The 17,500-nt window shown below is 41.3% G+C and overlaps 1 protein-coding gene across 2 annotated transcripts in view; it reads left to right on the top strand.

Annotated features, from left to right (window-relative positions):
• Positions 1–17,500, top strand: part of LOC143026191 (uncharacterized) — a 242,874-nt gene that overhangs the window by 95,366 nt on the left and 130,008 nt on the right. The window contains exon 1 of one of the 2 annotated variants that reach the window (XM_076186205.1): positions 3,949–4,357. The exons of the other annotated variant lie outside the window; for it this stretch is intronic. Coding sequence (XP_076042320.1) covers positions 4,347–4,357 — 11 coding nt within the window. The 5' untranslated portion in view covers positions 3,949–4,346. Of the gene's footprint in view, positions 1–3,948; positions 4,358–17,500 lie in introns of those variants that run through there. 2 annotated transcript variants of the gene reach the window in all.

Raw genomic sequence — 17,500 nt, 5'->3', positions numbered from 1 at the left:
TGATTCTAATCAGTGATGAAATGATCCCCGGGAGGATAGAGAACAGCAATGCAAGGATAAAAGGGTTGAGAACTCCTTATCTTGAGGGTTAATTTGCCATCTCTTAACAACCACTGTCAGTCCATCCAGAACATGACCTGCAACATAAGCCACTTTGGTTTCGATATCAGGCATTAACCATTTAACTCTTTTCATAAGTAGCAGATCACCCACTCTTGACGCGTGTGAGCGTACATATAAATGTGATTTTACATGAATGGGAAAGATATATACTAAATAGTGATGTAAATTCCTTTTTGGGGAAATGTTATGGTTGTATATTTGACACCACAGTAGCTAGGATCTTGCACCCCAAGAAAGAAGTCACAGTTACACATAAACTGAGGTAAGTATTCGTATTCACAATTTTCCCTCTCGCCATCCGTCCTCGCTCTGGCAACCTCGCCACGTTTTCTATGACACTTCCTTGTGGACACCCCCTCCCCTCCCTGCCTCCCTCCCTCCTCTTTTTCTCCTCTGTCATCCAGAGAACGGCGACAATGACCTTGATGACGTCATATCTGTTGGCCAACGCCCTTTCTTGGACTCTTTGGGGAAACTTCCTTCCCTGCGGGCGGTGAGGGGAGGAACCTCGATAGTGGCTGAAGGGATGTTGCGAAGGAGAGGTGGAGGGAGGGGGGGGCGAAATATGTTTGGGTACGGCCTGAACGTGGTGGGGGAGTGTGGTGGAGAGAGAGAGAGAGCGAGAGCACTCTTTTGAATTCGGCAAGAGAACTCCCCTCCCACCCCCCACCCCCAAAAAAAAAATAATAAGTCTGGTGGAAGGGAATAATCAAAACGCGCTACTGGTGGTTGTAACTGGGTGTGTGGAAAGTATTGGGGGTTGGGGGGGTTAAAGTGTGCGAATGTTAGGGGTAGGGAGGATACGGATGGAGACAAAAAGAGAGCGGGGGGGGGAGAGAAATGACGGATGGGGGGTGGAAGGGCACGGTACGAGTATGTATCGGTCCTATAATCTCGTTCTGTCAACGGTAAAAGGTGCCTGAGGATCAAGGTTGTCACCTGAGGTTGCCGTGGGTGCCGCCTTGGTTGATCCTGAAGCGAGATTGGGACGGTTTGAAGGATGTTTTCGAAGCAGGTTAGCGTGGGTGATCTCTCTTAGAATTTTATCGGTTTTCAGTGAGGCGCTTTGCGCGATTTGACCTTGCAATGACCCACATGAACGAAAGCGAGTAGTGATATGTTGGAATCCTATATATAAACCACCATCGTCATTATATATTGTTTCTATATATATATATATATATATATATATATATATATATATATATATATATATATATATATATATATATATTACTTTACCCCATGAGTGGTGAGTGGCTACGAGCTAATGAATAGAATAGTTTGGTGGAAACTCGAGAAATACCCCCAGATTGCGACGTACACGTCGACTTCAAGATTTTCACCTCAAATTTCTGGGTTAGGCCTCTACCTACCTTACAGGTTGACCCCTAAACATACGGCTGGTTACCAGTAGCCCAGAACTTGGGCCTACTGGTAAATTATGTTTGGCAGCTATAAGATACGATAACTTGTGCCAAAAATACATAAGGTCACATCTTTTACCTATATATTGAGACACACACTGGTAGGTACCGTATATTGTAACGGTATAACTTAGCGTATCAGTTCAGTCTTGGCGAAAACCGTGACGCGAAATCTATTCACACATCTCCGTAGTGACTGCATACAACGTGAAATCAGTCGTTTCCAAGATGGCGAAGATTTCAGACGCGGAATTGGCAATCATTGTTATAATTTCATAAGAAAATATGATGTAAACATATATTCTTATGAAATAAATACAACTGTAAATGAAAGTACAGATGCTTATGCATGGTGGAAACTCAACAAAAGATGCCTTAACCGTGAGAGAACTGTACAAATATTAACTCAATTCAGAGGTTAAATCTGTGCCATACCAATTTTAACGATTGCAAGTTTGAAAACGTCCTAAGTAAGAGTAGGAGAAAAGGACGAACCAAAAGATTTAAGCTTACATATTTGATATTATTACTAAGTAATGAAGAATGTATCATCTGCAAAAAATAAAGAAGTACTTGTCATCTACTTGTATTTCATGTCCTGTTCCGATTACGTTGTTTGACTGATGCCTATATACGTAGGCTGTGACAAATCATACAGAACAGGATAATCCCAGACCAATTCAATAAATAGTTAAATTTTATTTTCATTTATTGACTTACTTATTTTATTTATTTTATTCATTTATTTTTATTTATATATTTATTTATTTGCTTCTTTGACAAACTCACAATATTTGTCCAACATACGTAAAAAAAAAAAAATGTCGGTGGCGACGATATTAAAAAAAACGGCAACGAGACAACGGACGACTGCACCGGACTTGTGTGAATGCGACAGCCAAGTTCAAAGTAGCTTATTTTCAAAATTCAAAGTAATTCAAAATAACTCTTTTTCGCTAACACTGACGGGCTAAGCGGATACTCTGATATGTATGTATGAATGAGCCCTTTTGAATTCGTCAGGTCTGTTGATAAACACAATTCAACATAAACTTCTATGGAATACCAATACAGTAGATTACACATATTACACGTATCTTATGTTATTGTAAAACACAACTCATTCGCCATTTGCATTAGGCTATTTTTCCTCCAACCTCCAACAAATCGGCTATACCTCTCACCTTCAGAAGTTTTTCCACCGTAAAAATCACTCTGGGCAAACTATTTTGTTTTCTCATCAATTTACATAAATTGTCATTCGATATCCTGGAGGAAAAATTAAGTTTCTCCGGCATATCAGATTCTTTCCCGAAAGCTGATGCAAATCTGTTCCGACAGTCGGAGGAAAATTATCCTAATGTGATAACGCCTTTAAAGTATCGATACTCGGGGGTCAGATTCTTAAGGATGAAACGCACGAGAGGCTGTTTAGCCGCTCAACCGCTGCGGCTGTTTAGCCGTTTTTATAGAACACACTACTTTTAATGGAATTGCGCGCATTAGCGGTTAAGTAACTACTGCGCGCAATTCCATTAAAAGTAGTGTGTTCTATAAAAACGGCTAAACAGCCGCAGCGGTTGAGCGGCTAAACAGCCTCTCGTGCGTCCGTAGCCTTATACTCTGAAGCGTAATGGACACACGAACAAGGCAGTTACTGGTAACGATCTGGTTAAGCCATAAAAGAGTCTTCAAGCTTCCGTTGGCATCCAAAGCGGCGTTCCGGTCAGCGTTTGCACTTACTGTCTGGTGTCGGACGCTTGTGTGCAGTACGAGGGGCTTTACACGATGTAACGGTTCGTCGAACGCGGTTCGACAGACAAGTGTTTAAAGTGATGTGTGAACGTGTGAACGGGGTCTTTGGTTGCCGAACACGTTGGTTAAACCCCAAATACCCCGTTCACACGTTCACACATCACTTTAAACAATGGCCTGTTTCAACCAATCACGAGGCTTTTCTTCATAACGTGAAGTTAATAGTTAATAGTTCCACTCTTGATACTTTAAGAAATAGGATCACCCATCACTATCTCTATCTCAATCAAAATCCCGGACATGACCCTAATTCTAATCCCACCATTAACCCTTATCCTAACCCCATTCCTAGTCCAAATCCCGTTTCCAACTCTTAAATTCCCCGCTGCTCAACGCCCGAAAATGGTTGACAGGGAAAACATATAAAGAAATAATCAGTACATCATAATGTTTAACAAAATCAATAAGTATATATGCGAGGAAATAATAGACACATTAATGAATAATCAAACAAAGAAACAAATGATTTAATTAACCAAATGATATGCGGTTTGTGAACGGCCATCTACGGGTTCCCGCCAAGAAGGGAAAATAACGCAAACGGCATCACACAGGCGCCATCTTAGTTTTGAATTAGTTTGTGTCGAGTGTAGGTGTTTAGTTTAAAGATTTGTGATTATTTTCTTGTGTATGAAAACTGGTGTTCAGAGTGTTTTTAACAAGACTACGGTGTCCTAATAATTATTCTTCGCCAGTCGTGTATTGTTGTGTTATAGTGTTTTGTACAGCCAGTGATGGAAATTACATCGGGGGTTGGAGTCGAAGAAAGTGTAAGGCGTATGACCCGCCTCTCAAGTTTACTTTTTTCTTATGTTTAGCCTTTGCACTAATGGATACATCACTTATTACGCTTTTTGAGCACATATCGTGGATACAGCATTCATGTGTATGCTACCTGGTTCCCAAAACCCATTTCTTCCATAAATCCTCAAAAACAAGATTCACCTGCGCTCACCAGACTGCCGGACAAATAACTTCATAATGTACCTAAGGTAAGTTTTAAAGTGTTTCCTAGGTTTTTTGCTGCAGACAAGCTAGATAGCACGCACACACACACACACACACACACACACACACACACACACACACACACGGTTGGTAGAGCGCTGGACTGGGAAGTACGATGCGTGCTCGCAGTACCCAGTTCGAATCCTGCCCAGGGCCGAAATTATTTCGGTATCGCTGTACTTCGGGTGGTTACTCTGACTCTCATGGGTGTGTGTGTGTGTGTGAAAGGTCATAGCGTTACCCATAGATCGGTCATACGAGCTCTGAGCTCTCTTCCGGGAGGGAACTAGCTTTCGATCACGAGTCCAACACGTGATCCAAAGACCAAGATGAATACACACACACACACACACACTATATATATATATATATATATATATATATATATATTATATATATATTATATATATAGTGTGCGTGTGTGCGTGTACCTGTTTATATATATATATATATACATATATAATATACATACATATATGTAGATATATATGTATTATATATATATATATATATGTGTGTGTGTGTGTGTGTGTGTGTGTGTGTGTGTGTGTGTGTGTGTGTGTGTGTGTTTGTGTGTTTCTAACCACATTGCTTACAAATTCATCCAGCGCATTCAGTGAAGCCAATAACTTAATACAAAAAATAACAACATAACGCAAGTGAATCTAAACAATCGATGGTACTGATCCGTTAATTAACCCTGTGGCCGAGGGCATGTCATGAAAAGGTGCCACCTACTAAGGAAGGTTGTCGGGTGTTGCCATGGGTGATGAAAAATGACTTAAGCCGGGCAACGATGGCATCAGTGTCATGAAAAGTGCCATCAGGGAGGGAGGAGGCCATAAGGCCGGAGACACACGTGCAGTTTAAACTGACAGTTACAACTGTTCAGTTATAACTGTCAGTTGAAACTGCACGTGTGTGGGTATCTCAGTATCCCGGCCTAAGGAAAGGGATGCAGTTCCTCACAGACATTAGTGTAGCAGTCGACTGGCGCCGAATTGCGCGCGCACACACACACACATACATTGGGGTGTGCGTGTGTATAAGGCAACAATGTTACCTATAGATTGAGCAATATATGAAATTTGAGCTCTCATGCGAGTGAGTAGTAGCTGTCGATCACGTGACCAACACGTGATCAGATTGTGGTGAATCGCAAAAACACACATTCATACATGTGTATATGCATACATATGTATATGCATATATATATATATATATATATATATATATATATATATATATATATATATATATATATATATGAGAGAGTGATAGGTGGGGAAGGGTAAACGAAGATGGGCTAAGAATACATTTATTGTTCTTACGTTTCGGTTATTATAACCTTCCTCAGAGAACTTGTTACAGAACATCTTGGTCACAACATTTATACCCGTAGTGGGGGAACTTGTGAAGCTTCGAGTGTCAGGTTTTTTCTAGCGCATTTATTATTAAGAGACTGGCTGCTTTAGATAGGCATATAAATCCTTCTCTGTCGTTATTATTTTCTTTGACATTTATATGTGCAGCTTCAACTGTCTTTCTCATCTTCTTTTTTAATCCTTTGTGTAAAATTTCAACTTTACTCCATTCGGGAAGGTTGTTGCATATTTCGAGGTGGCGGACCAGGGAGTTGGACGTTCTGTGTGCTTTTAAATCATTCCTATGTTCGTTTATCCTCTTCTCGATTCCTCGACCTGACTCACCTATATAAGCCGAGGGGCAGCCACTACATGGAATGCGGTAGATCACACTGAGGTCGTTGTTGTCATTAGTGTGGTTTTTAAACATTTTACCTATTTTATTACATGATACCTTGGCGATGTTTATGCCACCTTTCAGTAAATATCTATCAATAATTTCGGTTTTATCAGAATTAGGTACAGTAATGAAATGCGGTGTGACTAGGTTTTTTGTTGCTGTATGGTCATTTGATCCGGACGCTTGGTCGTTTTGTCCGCTGGTTTGGGCGTTCGATTTATCGTGGATTTTTCTAGCTTTGCCTTCTGTTTTGGTTATCAGGCCCCCTGGATATTTTAATTCTTTAAAAGTTTTTCTGATAAAAGACAACTCGTTTTCAAGGAGTTCACTGCTGCATATACGGTAGGCTCGAAGAAAGAAGCCTATAAGGACACCAGTTTTAGTTCTTTTACTGTGGGCTGAGAAAAAGTGAACAAAGTCGTCTTTATTAGTAGGCTTTCTGTACACTGAAAACCTAAGATGATTAGAGCCTCTGTGTATTAGGGTATCTAAAAAGGGGAGTTTGCAGTCTTTCTCTTCTTCAACTGTGAACTGGATGTCTTCATGAACTGCGTTAAGCCTTCTCATTTTGTTTTCAATGTTGGTGTCTTTTGGTGTTATTACGAGTATATCAAAAAGACACCAACATTGAAAACAAAATGAGAAGGCGTAACGCAGTTCATGAAGACATCCAGTTCACAGTTGAAGAAGAGAAAGACTGCAAACTCCCCTTTTTAGATACCCTAATACACAGAGGCTCTAATCATCTTAGGTTTTCAGTGTACAGAAAGCCTACTAATAAAGACGACTTTGTTCACTTTTTCTCAGCCCACAGTAAAAGAACTAAAACTGGTGTCCTTATAGGCTTCTTTCTTCGAGCCTACCGTATATGCAGCAGTGAACTCCTTGAAAACGAGTTGTCTTTTATCAGAAAAACTTTTAAAGAATTAAAATATCCAGGGGGCCTGATAACCAAAACAGAAGGCAAAGCTAGAAAAATCCACGATAAATCGAACGCCCAAACCAGCGGACAAAACGACCAAGCGTCCGGATCAAATGACCATACAGCAACAAAAAACCTAGTCACACCGCATTTCATTACTGTACCTAATTCTGATAAAACCGAAATTATTGATAGATATTTACTGAAAGGTGGCATAAACATCGCCAAGGTATCATGTAATAAAATAGGTAAAATGTTTAAAAACCACACTAATGACAACAACGACCTCAGTGTGATCTACCGCATTCCATGTAGTGGCTGCCCCTCGGCTTATATAGGTGAGTCAGGTCGAGGAATCGAGAAGAGGATAAACGAACATAGGAATGATTTAAAAGCACACAGAACGTCCAACTCCCTGGTCCGCCACCTCGAAATATGCAACAACCTTCCCGAATGGAGTAAAGTTGAAATTTTACACAAAGGATTAAAAAAGAAGATGAGAAAGACAGTTGAAGCTGCACATATAAATGTCAAAGAAAATAATAACGACAGAGAAGGATTTATATGCCTATCTAAAGCAGCCAGTCTCTTAATAATAAATGCGCTAGAAAAAACCTGACACTCGAAGCTTCACAAGTTCCCCCACTACGGGTATAAATGTTGTGACCAAGATGTTCTGTAACAAGTTCTCTGAGGAAGGTTATAATAACCGAAACGTAAGAACAATAAATGTATTCTTAGCCCATCTTCGTTTACCCTTCCCCACCTATCACTCTCTCATTTGTCTTAAACAATTTATCATATATATATATATATGTGTGTGTGTGTGTGTGTGTGTGTGTGTGTGTGTGTGTGTGTGTGTGTGTGTGTGTGTGTGTGTGTGTGTATTATATATTATGATAAAATAAGATAAACTGCAATAAACGCCCTTGTGGTGCTCAGTACATAAATCATTTAATAGCATTGCATAAGTGTAGGTGGTTGACGTGCAAAGTTGACACAAAGAGTAGAGGAGGCAGGCCTTTTGTGTGTGTATGTGTGTACTGGGGACGGTGTGAAGGTGATACAAGGGTCGACTATGTGGCACAAGGACAACAAGGAGAGAGACAGAGAGAGGGAGAGAGAGAAAGAGAGAGAGAGAGAGAGGGAGGGAGGGGAAGGGTAGAAAGGAGGTGGAGAAAGACCAAAGAGACGCCAAGCTCATGTGGTATCTTCCACGAGCTGAATGAAATTGTCTGGCCAAAACCTCTCATGCTGCACTATGATCCTCTGTGTGATTCACTATGGTCTTGGATCACGTGTTGGACTCGTGATCGACAGCTATTTCCCTTCCGGAAGAGAGCTCAGAGCTCATATATGACCGATCTATGGGTAATGCTGTGACCTTACACGCACACACACACCCAACTCCCCGCCCACGAGAGTTGGAGTAACGACTCGCAGCGCAACGATACTGAATTTATTTCAACCCTTGGCGGGATTCGAACCCAGACCGCAATAGTGGCGGCCGCAAACTCTAACCACTGTGTTTGTGCGTGCGTGCGTACACGCGTATTTGTTCAGAATGAAAAAAAAATAAAGGTAAAAATGTGGGCAACCCACATCCGGGCATGAACGACCTAACAAGTGTACACTACGTCGTTCTGTAGCGGCCGGGATAGGTGAACGACCAAGACTACTGCAGGTGACAGCAACAGACAAAACCATTTTGTTTACACGACTATCTTAGTCAAGAATTCTCAACCCTTTTTCCCGTTACATACCCCGAGAGTCCCCAGACAGACCATCGACCCGTACCCTCATTAACCTGACACAGAATATAGAATGGTAATATATTAAGACTAATTGAATATACAATGGAACCGCGATGGATATCAAATGGTTCAAATTGTAATGACTTTATTCATTAGTTAAGCATTAACGTAAAAACAATGTTCAATGTTCTCTCTCTGCAGATTTAGATGTTTAAATAATCTTTCGCTAATTATCTAAGTACACCTGGAAACCATGTACGACGTTTTGCTTCTTATAGCTATCTGAAGTAAATGATAAAGCTGTAAAAAGCGAAACAACTTGCTAATAAAGGGTCCATCCACTGATGGCGTTTCTTTAAATAGACTTGTCGGCAACTGTTCCCATGACCGCATCCCGATGACGTGATGGAGGTCAGCGCAGGTCGACAGGTCACCAACCGTCACGTGTCAAAAAGCACTGACTGCATAAAAATCACCTAGAAATCGAAGTCGAAAAGGATGGTTAAAGAGATGCATTGTCGAGAGCCACAAATGGCCCTGAAAAACGCTACTTGATTTATGTACCTCCAAGGCCTTGGAGAACATCCACTAGGATTTTTAAGTGACTGCGTTCACTACACGTCCATTGATAACATCAAACGTTGGTAAAAGACGACAGAAGTCTTACCTGTTGCATGGCCTTGTACGTCCCTAAATGACATCAAACATTGGTAAGACGCAACGGCAGAAGTTTTATTTGTTGCATGGTCGATAGCACCAAGTCTGGAGCGAGTGCCTAGTAGGGTAGGAGACTACGGCACCATGGTGCCCCGAAGGATAGAAACCCCAGTGAAACGTCGTCATCGGTTCTCCGACAATCTTTCAGTGTCCTCGCCTGCCAACAGATGGCGCCACTGGCTAATGACTTTATCTCAGCGACATACAATCACGGTAGTACGCCAGTGAAGAGGGAAGGATAAGACAGGGTTGCCAAACTTTAAAATTTGACTATAACTAGTGAAGTTGCAGTAAGATTAACGCTGTTGTGTCGTCATATGGAGTACTAGAAAACCCTAGATTTTTATTCCTCAGCGAGACTTGAACGCACTACAGAGGATCACAGTGCAAAATGAGAAGTGCAAGGCAAGGGAAATGGACCATGGCGCTGGATATGAAGGGTGTTTTGCATCAGAGGAATGCCCTGTGGGAGGGAGGCCTGGGAGGCTACAAACAGATTCGCTTGTACCAGCCAAAGGTCGCATCCTGAAAGAATTCCTCCTTGCCCCGTTACCACAAGGTCGGCGTGCTGTGCTGGTGGTGGCAGATTGGCTGGCCGGCTGGCTGGCTGGCTGGCTGGTTGGCTTAGTGGTTGGATGCGCTGGCTGGCAGGCCCCTTATCCAGCCGGGCCTAAAATTCACTTAGTCGGTCTGAAGGTACGATTTGTTTGTTGCAATTATTAGCCTACCACAACCAGTGGTGGGCGACGCGCATCCTACTACCTGGCATCATATTTGGGTAAACGCGTGGGTAGGTTCGGTAAAAATTGTCTGCTTCGTACTTTCCAGCTCGAAGCAAAACAGCCCAATTAGAAAACAAAGAACTAATGTGAATCGTTTGACGATTATTATTGAGCCATGAACGATCATCTTTGAGCGATAATGCGCACCGAGCGAAACTTACCGTAAGTCACATCTGTTAACGTATCGGTGATGTTGCTGATGCGGTCGCATTGAGATCCTGCTGTCTGCAACGGAGTGCGTTGATGCCCCAGAACACAGGGCGTTGCACGCAAATCTTGCATAACGCCATCGTCATCGTTATCCTCATCTGTTGGAAAAGCAGGGAATTGAGCAAACGAGTAAAAACATTGGCAGACACGTCAGAGTTCTAAGAATGGATGTCATGATTCATCGCGCATTTCAGCATGCGATTCTCTTTTGCTGATTTTGAAGGACAATGATTCATTTCCACCTTCGACCCATGTACGTTTTAATAAATCATTTCCGATTCATTTCAACAGTTATACTTGTTATGTCTTCTTTATATAAACAATTCCAACAGGAGACATTACAAGGGGGATGAAGTTCCTGGGAAGTGATGCCACGTTTAGCGACCATGGGAGTGACGAAGAGGGAGTCCTACTAGGGAGTGCGGTGATGGGAATTTGGTAGGAGGGAGGGAGTGCTGGAAGTAGGAGTGACAAAAGGGGGAGTACTGATGGGAAGAGGAGTAATGGGAGTTTGGTAGGAAGGAGGGAGTGCTGGAAGTAGGAGTGAGAAAAGAGGGAGTACTGGTGGGAAAAGGAGTGATGGGAGTCTGGTAGGAGGGAGAGAGTGCTGGAAGTAGGAATGAGAATTAGCTTCACACGGAATAAGTGGTAGCCTATTAACTTGGACTAGTAATTATTGAATGATCGAAAACAGAGAGTTGTTTTAAATGTAAGAACTTTTAGATGGAAAAATATTACGAGTGGAGTTCCTCAGGGTTCCGTTCTTGGGCTACTTGTATTCATAGTATATATAAATGATATAGACCACGAACTAAAATTTACTGTTTCCAAATTTGCTGATGATACAAAACTGTGCGGAATGGCAAATGATCACTTAAACCAATTAGATATTCAAGAAGATTTAGATAAATTACAGCAATGGTCTGAGAAGTGGCTAATGAAATTTAACACAAGTAAATGCAAGGTAATGCACATAGGTAAAAATAACAGTAAATACGATTACAAGTTATTTGGAAATTCGTTAACAAAAGTGGATAGTGAAAAGGATCTCGGCGTAATTATCAGTAACGATCTCAAATCATCTAAACAGTGTATTTCAGCCTCTGAGAAAGCAAATAAGATTCTAGGACTGATTGCGCGATCTTTTAACTTTTAAAATCCATCACTCATTAACAAGCTATATAAATCGTTAGTGCATCCACATTTGGAATACGATATTTCCGTATGGTCACCGAATCTCATTAAAGACATTGACGGATTGGAAAAAGTACAACGGCGAGCCACAAAACTGATTCCAAATATAACAAATAAATCAAACGAAAATCGACTAAAACATATGAATCTGTTTTCCTTAAAAAAGCGTAGACACCGAGGTGACTTAATACAGGTCTTTAAAATTCTAAAGGGAATCGACAACTTCAAAAGTGACAAAATTTTCACACTGAATGAGAATCTGACAAGAAACAATGGCCTCAAACTGTCCGGAAATAGATTTAATTTGGAAGTGGGTAGAAACAACTTCGCCAACCGTGTAGTTAATGAATGTAATAAACTTCCTGCAGAGGCAGTGCAATGTAGTTCAGATCGAAGCTTTAAGAATCATTTAGATAAAAACCTAAGCAAGATGATGTAATGACTCATTTATTTTATATTATTTGTTTATTTGTTTTATTATCATTTGTCTGTTAACCATTATTTGCTTGGTTCTTATTTATTATTAGTTATATGTCAATTTATTATAATTTCCTATTTGCCTGTTTGTTTATTACTTAACTATACCTATGCATTTATTTATGTATTTCATTTATTATTTCCTTGAAAGTGGCAGTTGCCGACAAGATTTATGAGTTATACACCATATGAGGACGGAGCCTTTATTTGTACGACGTTTCTCTTATTACAGCTTTTTCAAGAAAAAGCTGTAATAAGCGAAACGTTGTACAAATAAAGGCTCTGTCCTCATATGGTGTTTAACTCATCATTTATTATTTACATTATTATAGTTTTTATTTATTTTTTTATCTATCATTATTATGATTTTTCGAATCCGACCTAGATATGGACTTAAAGGTCTCCTGTCGGCATGCTCCGCCATTGTACTATATATATATATATATATATATATATATATATATATATATATATATATATATCTATTTATGTATGTATGTATGTATGTATATATATATGTATGTATGTATATATATGTATGTATATATATGTGTATTTATATATGTGTATATATATGTATATGTATATATGTATATGTATATATGTATATGTATATATATATGTATATAGGTATATATATATATATGTATATATATATATTTATATATAGGTATATATATAGGTATATATATATGTATATATAGGTATATATATATATGTATATATATATGTATATATAGGTATATATATATGTATATATATATATATATATATATATATATATATATATATAATTTTATATGTCTCACCATGCTTGCCCTAATGAAGGTGAATATATTGACGGGTTTTTATAAATGTTTTAACTATGCCATCAAGAGTGTTAATACTTAATGCAGTATACTTATAAACAAGACAAATCAGTTTCCACTGAAATTTATCATTGGAAATAAGTATAAATTCAGTCGTGTAGCTGTATCTAATTTTGGTCATGATCCTTTGTTGAACAAGGAAAGTGCAAGTGACGTCGTACACAGATGAAGGATGTGTACCAATTTTACTTTTGAAATTTCATGTCATCCACCAGAGATCTGAATTACATGCTGGACTTGTAATATTGTACTTGTGTGTGTGTGTTTGTTTTTGTGTGTTAATGATCATGTACTTATGGTTCTGTGTGTATGTGTGTGTTTATGGTTATATATGTGTATGTATGTGTTTATGGTTGTGCGTGTATGTGTGTGTGTTTATGGTTGCATGTGTGTGTTTGTGTGTATGTATGCGTGTGTGTCTGATTGTTTATGATTATGTGTGTGTATGTGTGTGTGTGTGTGTGTTTATGGTTGTGTGTGTGTGTTTATGGTTGTGTGTGTGTTTTTATGGTTGTATGTGTATATGTTTATGGTTGTGCATACACGTGTGTATGTTTATGGTTGTATGTGTGTGTGTGCTTATGATTGTGTATGTTTGTTTGTGTGTGTATTTCTGTATTTGTGGTGCATGTGTGCGTGTTTATGTATGTGTGTGTGTTTATGGTTGTGTGTGTATGTGAGTATTCATGGTTGTGTGTGTGTATGTGTTTATGGTTGTGTATGTGTGTGCGTGTGTGTGTGTGTGTGTGTGTGTGTGTGTGTGTGTGTGTGTGTGTGTTTGTATGTTTATGGTTGAATAAAGACGTCTCACCCGCGTTTCCTCCCACTGTGACTACATGTGGAGTAATTTGGTGCCCCGTTGCCACATCACCTGTTTCGTAAGAAAGAGAAGCTACAGGTTCACAAGCGTAGGGTGAACATACCCGACCAGGATATGGCCTCCGAAGACGGAGATCCCTGAGCCATGACGAAGCTGGAAAAAGCCTTAAAAACGTGCGACTTGGAGTGTGCGTGGTTTCGAGTTAGCTTAAAAGTGTGATTTGTGTACGCTGCCTTTCTTCGTCCTTGCCTTCGAGCACTTACTCTTGCTCATCTTCTCCTTCCCGTGTCACGACCTCCCCAGCGACTAATGGCCCATCACGTCTTCTAAGCGTTTCCTCCCCTCTCGTTCTCAGAACAAACAAACTACGCCCCATTTCCTCGCGAGGGTTCGCGAGCGCGTTCGGAAACCGAGACGCCGCCGTGAAATTCTCGTTAGACTCGAACACTGTCATCATCCAATCCATTAGGCAGGTGGTCGTATTACCACACGGCCGGGGGAGGCTCTGTGCCATCGACCACAGGAGAGGAACCTGAGAGGCTCTCCTCCTGCCTGAGGAACCCACTTACTTCGTTTAGAACGGGTCCTTGAGTCGGTCGCCTCGTTGGGAAGGTCGCCGCGGGTTGGCTGTGCCGTGGTTGAGGCTTCGCGAAGCCTCTCCCTCTTGGCCGAAGAATGACCCGACCCTTCACCAGATGGCTCCTGATGGAGCAGACGTTGTAGGGCAGGGGTTCCTAACCTTTTTTCTCCAATTCCCCACTTTTTAGTGAGCCAACTCTCCATTTCCCACCACGGCATCGGTCTTTGACAAATTCGATTTTTAACCCATGCAGTGTTTAGTACGTAAATATACATTGTTTTCACTTTTACCCAAACATGACTTACAATACCTCATATATTGGTTGTTTTTGTTATTAAAACAGTCTGTAAATGGTTGTGATTTGTAAAGTCAACATTTGGATGTAATGTATTAAATTTTGAAGCACTATCGATTATTTGTGGGTGGAAACAAATTCACGAAATGTGACAAGAAGAAGACACCAGAAAAAAAACATCGATTAAAAAGAAAAAAAAAAAACAGTGGTTCTTCTGTCCAACCGGTCATTCCCCACTTGGCAACTCCGCCATTCCCCACCAGTGGGGAATTCCCCACAGGTTGAGAACCACTGTTGAAGGGCATAAACCAACCCCTCCTACCACGCGATGTTCCATGCATCAGAATGGAAATTGCTTGATGCTAGACAGAAATAGACTCGTCTGGCACTAATCAATCAGAACAAAATCCTCATAGATGGAGGTTCGGTTCTAGCGAGTCCCAAGATCGTCGGAGGGGATGGCTTCGGGACCCGTATCACCACCAACCCCCACCCCCGCTACCACCTCTCACCCCTTTTTCTAACCGAGAAGACGTCGGGGGCTGCTGCCACGCTTCTAGTGTTGCTGTAGGCTGGAGAACTCTTCCCCCCGCAGGATGTTTACGACCGCGCTTGCTATAAAACCGGACAGGCCTCTCTCTCAAGGTGAGCGGCGTGCCCGTCCAAAAAAGCGTAGGTGGGGTGGAGGGAGGCTGGGTCGGGGGAGGGGAGATTTTTTTTTTTTTTTTTTTTTTTTTTTTTTTTTGTGAAATGTCACTCCCACGGGCTTTGTTTGAATCCCTGGAAAGGGGGGGGGAGGGAGATGATGGAGAGTGTAAGGTAGGGTGCATTGCTATGCGATGCGAGGCCTGGAAACAGGGGACCGTAATCTTTGTGACGGGACGCATTGGATTTTTCTGTGTTTATGTTCTGCTGTTGATGTGGGAGGAGAACGTCCACTGTGGCCACTATGAGGCCCCGTATACAATCTTGTATATTGTAATTAGATATATATTCAGGTAAATATATACTTAGGGGCACGTCGCGTAATCACAAGCACATAAAGGCACATATTATAAACACACAGTCCCATACGATTACAGACTTTGTGAAGTACACAGGTACATGCGCGCAGACACGTGCGTAGAGGCATATACGAACAGGCGTGTGCGTAATGACAAAATGTATGGGAGGTTCTCGAGAGAGACGGCAGAAACCTCCGACCGGACTTCGAAGAAAAGGCGAAGTGTCCGCAGCGAAACCCGAGACGTTGCCCGTGCATGGCCGCTCAGCTGGCTCCTCAGCTGGTTCCCCTACCATGGCTGGAGACCTTTTGGTCCATGACGACTATAGAAGAAACTAACAATGAAGAAATAACCAAATGAGCCAATCAACTAGGTAATGAATCAAATAAAATCGATTATCAGCGGATTAATAAATCAATCAGTACATCAGTAAACCAATAGATCATTTGATCAGTGCATCAACAAATCAAAAGGTCAACGGAAAAACAGATAAGGATATAAATAGACAACAAATGAATTAGAGAAATGGGTAAAGATAGAAGGCCACAAACGGTCACGTAAGTAAGTAAAGCTATCCAGGGGTGTGGGACTGACAGACTGACGCAATGATTGTTGGTGAGCGAAAATCCGCCTCTTCCGGCACTGTGAAGCTCTTGTTTCCGTCTCCTTCTCCAGTGGTCCTCCTCTCCCCCCTCACCCTCATCCTCCACCAGACTCGAACATCACGGTCGTCCTTGACAGGAGGATGACCCCCTCCCTCCCTCCCTCCCAACCTCCCTCGTCCGTTGTTTGCTTTCCACTTCGGCAGGAACACTGAGCCACTCGAAGTTCCTCGGGCGCCGGGTCGATCTTAAAAGTACGTCTTGTTCGGTTCGATAATCGCTCAACGATGATCGTCAAACAATTGTAATTCTTTGTTTTTGCATGGGGCTCTTTTGCTTTCGAGATGCAAAGTGAGAAGCTGATCATTTTAGTTGAACCCACTAACGGGTTTACCCAAATATGATGCCAGTTAGTAGGATGCGAGCCAATCGCCATTGGCTGTGTGGTAGGCAATCGCACCTTAAGAGACGACTTTTCATCCAGTTGGCCACATCGCACACATACCCCAAGGCTTGCATGTCTGTGCATACACAATCGCATATAATACATACATGTAGACAAATGTATAAGTTCACATTTACATGTATATACACATCTATACATATGCATATACACATTTATACACATACACAAACGCACATGTTTATATATCTGCTTATACACATAAGTACACACACTCGTTCACATAGATACACATATACATATATGAATATACATGTGTTGTATACATAAACATGCATGTACACATTAGCCACACACATACATATGTATGTACACATTAGTCACACACACACACACACACACACACACTCGACGGCGCAGTGGTAGCGTTCGCAACTGCTGCTACAGTGTGTGCGTGTAAGGTCACAGCAGTACCCATACATCGGGCATATATGAGCTATGAGCTCTTCCAGGAGGGTAATAGCTGTCGATCACTAGCCCAACACGTGATCCAAGACCATGGTGAATCACACACACACACACACACACACACACACACACACACACACACACATATATATATATATAGTTAATAAACTCTCCTGCTGGGATTCGAACCCTTGCTTGAGTGACTGCTTCTTATAAGTCAAGGACCGTACCGTTGCGCAGCGACAACCCCACAAAGCAAAACAACT

This window comes from Oratosquilla oratoria, chromosome 6 (assembly GCF_046742065.1).
Source record: "Oratosquilla oratoria isolate Oo_2021 chromosome 6, ASM4674206v1, whole genome shotgun sequence".
Lineage (NCBI taxonomy): Eukaryota > Metazoa > Arthropoda > Malacostraca > Stomatopoda > Squillidae > Oratosquilla > Oratosquilla oratoria.
This window is presented reverse-complemented; position numbering and strand designations above follow the sequence as displayed.